The sequence below is a fragment of the Saimiri boliviensis genome, chromosome 14 (assembly GCF_048565385.1).
Source record: "Saimiri boliviensis isolate mSaiBol1 chromosome 14, mSaiBol1.pri, whole genome shotgun sequence".
Lineage (NCBI taxonomy): Eukaryota > Metazoa > Chordata > Mammalia > Primates > Cebidae > Saimiri > Saimiri boliviensis.
In genome coordinates, this window is record NC_133462.1 from 16,818,724 (window position 1) to 16,825,834 (window position 7,111).

General features: G+C 43.7%; 1 protein-coding gene across 1 annotated transcript; it reads left to right on the forward strand.

Moving 5' to 3' along the window:
• Positions 1-2,359: 2,359 nt before the first annotated feature.
• Positions 2,360-5,860, forward strand: LOC101036839 (galactoside-binding soluble lectin 13-like). Its single transcript, XM_074386362.1, is given in 5 exon segments — positions 2,360-2,431; positions 2,433-2,468; positions 3,044-3,120; positions 3,609-3,819; positions 5,611-5,860. Coding segments are annotated over 5 exon segments (513 nt in total). The 3' UTR covers positions 5,728-5,860.
• Positions 5,861-7,111: the final 1,251 nt, after the last annotated feature.

A 7,111-nucleotide genomic window follows, 5' to 3' on the forward strand; every position in this document is an offset into this window, starting at 1 on the left:
ATAAGAAACTTCAACAATTTTACAAGAAAGAAACAAACAAACCCATAAAAAAGTTGGCAAAGGGTTCGGCACAGTTGCTCACACCTGTAATTCCAGCACTTCGGGCAGCCAATGCTGGTGGATCGCTTGAACACAGGAATTTGTGAACAGGCTGAGTAACATGGCAAAAACCCATCTCTACTAAAAATAGAAAAATGAGTCTGGCATGGTGACATCTGCCTGTAGTCCCAGCCTCTTAGGAACCTGAGCTGGAAGGATCACCTGAGCCCAGGAGCCAGAGGTTACAGTGAGCCATGTTGGTGCCACACCACTCCAGCCCGAGTGTCAGAGTGAACATATAATAAAAGTAAAAAAAAAAAAAAAATCAAAGAAAAAACAACAGTCTCATCTTTCTCCCAGAATCTGCAGGAGAAACAGTGTCTCTTAAACTTTGATTTAAATGGACACCAAGAGAAATGAGAGGGTGTAACTAGAGCTCAGATGTGTGACAGTCAGATGAGAGTGGCCCTCACCTGGCAGAGCCAAGCAGCCTAGTGTGGGGCAGGTTCATGCAGGAACTTTCTCTACTTCTCTGCCCAGATCCTCCTGAGGATCAATGTCCGTGTTCTCCTAGAAAGTTTAAAGGCAAAGAGAAGAATTACCTTCTAGGGCTAATGTCTTTCCCCTAAATATCCAACTTTTTTTTTTTTTTTTTTTTTTTTGCTATTGTACAAATTGGAAGAACGTACACCTTCTGGGTAGATTCTGCATAGTGGAGAAAAGGCTTGAGAGGCATAAAGGCTGGACTTTACTATCACTACCCCTCACTCCATCATCCTTATCTATGCATTTCCCTCGTAACCCAATCCACAGCCTGGTACCTCCCACTGACATTTCTGCTGCATTACAGACACAGACCTGCAAATAGCTATCGTTGCTGGGAGGAGCATGGAATCTGGAATGAAGCCAGAGGGAAAGGCTGAAAGGGATCATTTAAATGCTCCAAGTCCGAGATTTACTCAGAACACTGGACAGAAGACTGGACATAATTCTGAAGATCACCCAGAAAGAGAGACCAATGTCATCTCTACCTGTGAGTTGAAAAGGCACAGCCTTCAATAATCTCAAGTCACACAAACCAAGAAAGAAACAGAAAATTGTATGGGAAGAAAATATGTGCATTTCTACGGTGCATGCTTTGCTGAGAGTTGTGGGTGTGTGGAAAAGAAATCCTGAGGCTGTGGTATCTGAGATGCTTGTGGGGTGTGGGGTGTGGACCCTGGTCCAGTGTAACCCTCTGTGAGCATGTGGTGGTGTCTGATGAGAATGAGATCTGCTGGGATGATGTGACTTTAGATGGAAGGTAGATGCCCCACCAGGACGAGCAGATGTGTGAGTGAGTGTAAGGGAGGGGGTGTGCTTTGTCTTCCTGTCCGTGATGTGTGTGTGTGAGCACAGCCAGACCAGTGCATGAGCATTTTTATGTGCATAGTGAGCAGTTGTGTGTGCTAGAATTTGACTGTGTATTGAAGCGGGAACACACATCTGGCTTTCTGTGCAGGTGAAACTTCCTCCCCACACAGCCACACCTTTGATGAAGAATCTGTGTGTCTTTTTATGTGTGTCAATGTGGATCCCTGGTGGCTTAACTGGTGGGGCTCTTGGGGATTGTGAATTACCAAGGACTCAGATCACTTATGAGAGCAAAATGTATGATCAGTAGATGTCTCTTCCCAATGAGAGTGGGGAAGATGAATGCAGAATATGGGGGCGACGGTTCCTGAGGTAGGGTCTGCACAAAGTGAACACTGGTTCTTGCTTCCAACTCAGCTTCCCTGTCCCTAGCCTAACCTGTTCTTCCCATTGTGAGACAGGAGGATATGCAGAAGATGGTTTGCTAGGGAAGGACAGCAGAGGCAGTGGTTTCAGACACCGAGTCATACAAAATATCCACTGTAAGCTGTGTCCGAACTGAGACTAAACTTGTTTCTCCACCCATGAAGGAACAAATTTAGTCTCAGTTCAGACAGAGCTTACAGTGGATATCAGTCAACAAAGCAGCTGGGTTCACTGGCTCATGGCTTTAATTCTACCAATTTGGGAGGCAAAGATAAGAGAATAACTTGAGGCCAGAAGTTTAAGACCATTTCTTTAAAAAACTTTAATCAGACTGGCAGAGTGACAGGCACCTTTCATCCCAACTACTCAAGAGGGAGCAGGTGTGTGAGGATCACTGCAGCCCAGGAATTCAAGGTTTCAGTGAGCTGATTGCACCCCACTGCGTATCAGCTTGGACAAAAGAGCAAGACCCTATCTCAAATATACAGAAAAATCATCAACCACTTGTAGTCGTCACCGAAATCAATAATTTCCTCCAGTTATGTCCCTGATCCACAGGCTTCATTTGTGCAAGTCCTGGGGCTGTGCTCTCAGCAATGTGTGTCCCTTTCTGAGAAAGACGTCCATTGCCCTTGATGACTGTGATGCATGTGCATCCTACACATAGGGGCTTCCTATTTTTTTTTTAATAATTTCCCTCTCTGTTTTAAACAAGTGTTGCTTCTCACTGGAGTGAATTTTTAAACTCTTACATTATCAAGTCTTGTTTTTATTTTCTGAGTTGAAAATGAAGGCAGGTCAGTGTTTCAGGACTCCCTTGTTCTGTTAGTTCACCCCTAACAGGACCTAAACATTCCAAGGATTCGGATAAGTTTTACATATATTAACTCCTCTATTATGGAGGACATCCTAAAACATAGGAATTCCTGATAATCCTCCTTGTCCTAGGGAAACTGAGGCAGGGAGAGTTCAAGTAATGGATCTAAGATTGCGCTGCTTGTAAGAGGCAGAATGAGGACCGGAATCCAGGCATCCTAAACCCTTGCTCTTACCTATGGGTCCACTATATCTTCAGGAATATGAGCCCCTGACTGTGGAAGGGTGAAAGGGGGAGGCCTTGGAGTCTGCCCTTTAATCTCTAAACTCCTGCACCATGGGAATCTGTTACAGGAGGGGAGGCTGCACCTGACCCTGCACCTCTCACTCACCCTCAATACCCTGGCAGGTGCCATACAAACTTCCTGTGTCCTTGTCTATTGGTTCCTGTGTGATAATCAAAGGAACACCGATCCTCTCTTTTATGTGAGTACTCCACGGTCCAACAGAGGGGGTGGTAGAGAAGGGAGAAGATTTGCTAAGGGCTTGATGTTATGTGTGAGTGATGTAGAAATGTCTAGCTGGCAGGATGGTGGCTTCATGCAGGTGCAGGTCCTGGAGACCCTCCAGCACCCGGCATGAGACCTGCAGCAACTGCATGTGGGCCAGCCATGGGGCCTAGGGGAGGAGAACACTCAGTGGGTTGGGGCTGTGGCTCTTAATCAAGGGGCACCGAATTTTCAGGGAATGAACAAGTCAGGCCCGGGTCAGTGACTGGCTCAGTTTTCATCTGGGGATGAGGAGTACAGCATCTCCCTGCCGGGGGCATGAGGAGCTGAAGCATCCCCACAGGGACCAGGCCTGCAGTATCATCAGGGAGACTTGCCCTGGCCTGGGTAAAGGGGGGAAGGGATTTGAGTGGGTGTTTGCGCAAGGGAGGGACCTGCCCAACCTGCTGTGTGCTTTGCCCTCAGCAATGACCCACAGCTGCAGGTGGATTTCCACACTGGAATGGATGAGGACTCAGAAATTGCCTTCCATTTCCGAGTGCATTTTGGCCATCGCATGGTCATGAACAGTCGTGAGTTTGGGATATGGAAGTTGGAAGAGAAATCGTACTTCGTGCCCTTTGTGGATGGCGAACCATTTGAGCTGCGCATCTACGTGCGTCACAGTGAGTACGAGGTGAGCACCCCAGGAGCTCCCAGCACCCAGACTCTGTGGGCCCCCAGAGCAGGAGGCAGCTCTCATTGACCTGGCCTCACCAGCCCCTCAGGGCCCATCTTTCATAACTGCTTCTGCCCCAGGTTTTCATCACAGAGCGCCCTCTGCTGGCACTGCCATCCTCAGCTCTTTCCCAAATCTGACTAAGGTCAAGGTCAGCCCACCTTCCATTTCCCCCAAAGTAGAGAATCTCCTCTGTTTTTCTCACATAGTGTTCATTTCTACTTATGCCATTATTTAAGTTTTCATTTAGCTGAGTGAATACAATATACTTAAGAAAAAAGTTGTTTTAATCAGTCAAAAATTAAGTCTTCATCTCACTTCTGGGCCCCGATTCTACTCATTAGAACAATATTACCAGAGCTCTGCTCTCCTTCAGAGAGACTTCTTTTTTTTGAGACAGAGTCTCACTTTATCGTCCAGGTTGGAGTGCAATGACATGATCTCAGCTCACTGCAACCTTCACCTCCTGGATTCAAGTGATTCTTTTGCCTTAGCCTCCCAAGTAGCTGGGATTCCAGGCATGTGCCACCACACCTGGCTAATTTTTGTTATTTTTAGTGGAGATGGGGTTTCACCATGTTGACTAGGCTAGTCTTGAACTCCCGACGTCAAGATATTCACTCAACTCAGCCTTCCAATATACTGGGATTACAGGCATGAGCCACCGTGCCCAGCCCTTCAGGGGAAATATTTGCCTTTGGAAGCATATAGATATGCCTATGATTCCATTTGTCTTAAAGCAAATCCTGGTATAACTTACTCTACAGGTTACCATTTAGGAACTAAGTTGATTTGCTGTCAAAGAATGTATCTTAAAGACATTATCAATCCATGGTGCTGCTTCAGTTTTTAAAGACTGCATAACATTGCACTAAGAAGTTTACCCAAAATTATTAAACTTGACCCTTTTTTGGGCACTAAAGTTGTTTGCAATATTTTGCTCTCACAAATGATGCTGTATTAAGTTTTCTTTTGTCATTACCAACTTCCCAATACTTATTTTGGAAGATAATTACACAAAAAATGGAAAAATTGGCTCAAAAATGTGTGCATTTTAAATTTGAAAAAATTAATACTAATAAAGTGACTTTTTCTACAGCCTCAATATAAGGAATATATCCATACTTTCTGGCTTTCTCTAATGAATAGGGCAAATGATTCATATCTTATTCAGATTCAAGTGAGGGATCTTTTCCTATGCTTTGAAGTTGTTGAACATAATATCCTATGCTAATTTATAAGACCTGTGCTTCTTTAACTCTCTAACAATACTGGGTTTTACTCTTTGTCAATAGCATCTCAGATGTAGGCTACTCCAAAGAGAAACTGTGCCATCAGTAGTAAAAGGCAGTCACAGTTCATGGAAATGAAAAGTATGCATTTCAGTGAATGTGGTCGAGTAGTAACTCTGTGGCATGCCCTGTGCAAGATGCAGAGTCTCAAGTTCCCGAGACGCAGCCCCTAGTGATGGGGATCATTCGGGTTAGAAGGGAGGCTGAGTTAACAGGGGCTGTGTGACACAGTGTAGAACTTCACTAGAAGAACGAGAGAAAGCATTAGAAACAAAGTTGGCAACTGTCTCAAATAGGCACAAACGTCTTGTGTAAACAGAAGTGTGTCTACTAAGTTCACCTGCATAACTAGTAGTGTTCTTGGGGAAAGTTATTGGTACTAAGGCAGAGTGGAGAGGAGGCTGAAAACTTATTTGGTGTCCTACTGTCTTTCTGATGCATTTTTTTCCTCCTGTAGGTAAAGGTAAATGGCCAACGCATTTACAGCTTTGTCCATCGACTCCCGCCATCATTTGTGAAGATGATGCAAGTGTGCAGAGATATCTTCCTCACCTCAGTGTGTGTCTGCAATTGAGAGAGATGACCACATTCCTCACTGTTGAGGAATCCTTTTCTACCTGACCATGGGATTCCTAGAGCCTGCTAACAGAATAACCCCTCTTTATCCCTTCCCTCACACTTGGTTATTAAAAAAGCACCAAACCTCACATACTTTGGTTCTTGCTTTAAGAGGGGGAAAGAGGAAGTGGTCATCCTCAAGAGGGGCCAGGGAATTTATGGGAGGCATCATGAAATCAAAGGGGATAAACCTTCCTGTGACAAAGGAAGTGAGTAGCAAGGTCCCTGGAATGTCTGAGAAGACATTAGAAACAGCATGCTTCTATAGCACGTAGTTGACATCATACAGTCTGAACCAAATGACTTACTCAATCTCAGATGACTCATGGCACTGAAATATTAGCTGTTTACAGCCAGGAAGGTATACCTGGTGACTCTCGGGAAACCCTGTAACTTGAGGAAAATAATGTGGAATTTCTTAATTTTTTCCATTGTTCTCAGGATGCTTATTGTGTATGAACACTGTGCCTGGCTTTGTGCGGGCTGCTGTGAAGGAACTGAAGAAAAAGATGACAAGTTTCACATGTAAAGTTTTCAATCCAAGTAATAGAGAATCACTGGAGCCCAGTGATTTCCCTTGAAGAATTCCAGTTATCCTTATTTTCAAACATTTGAAGATGTTTCCATTTTATGTGGGGAGAATCCAGAGGCTTCTCTTTGGAAATAACTGATCACCGCATCCACGCCAACATCTACAGTTTTGTTTTTTTTTTTAATTATGGCTATTCTTGCAGGAGTGAGGTGGTATCACTCTGTGGTTTTGATGTGCATTTCCCTAATTATTACTGATGTTGAGCTTTTTTGAATTTGTTTTTTGGTCATATCTATATCTTCTTTTGAGAATTCTCTATTCATGTTTTAGCCCATTTTTTTGATGTTTGTTTTTCTTTCTTGCTTCATTTGAGTTCCTTGTAGATTCTGGATGCATCTTTTGTCGATGCAGTTTGTGAATATTCTTCCCACTGTGTGAGTGGTATGTTTACCCTGCTGATCATTTTTTTTACTGTACAAAAGATTTTTAGTTTAATTGGGTCTCATTTATTTATTTTTGTTGCATTTGCTTTTGAGTTCTTAGTCATGAATTCTTTGCTTAAGCCAATGTCTACAAGAGTTTTTCCAATGTTATCTTGTTGAATTTTAATGGCTTTACATCTGAGATTTAAGCCTTTGATCTACCTTGAGTTGATTTTGTATAAGATGACAGATGAGAATTTAGTTTCATTCTTCTACATGTGGCTTGTCTGTGTTCCCAGCACCATTTACTGAGTATGGTTTTCTTCCCCCACAGATATAGTTTGGGTCTGTGTCCCTCCCAAATCTCACATCAAATTGCAATCCTC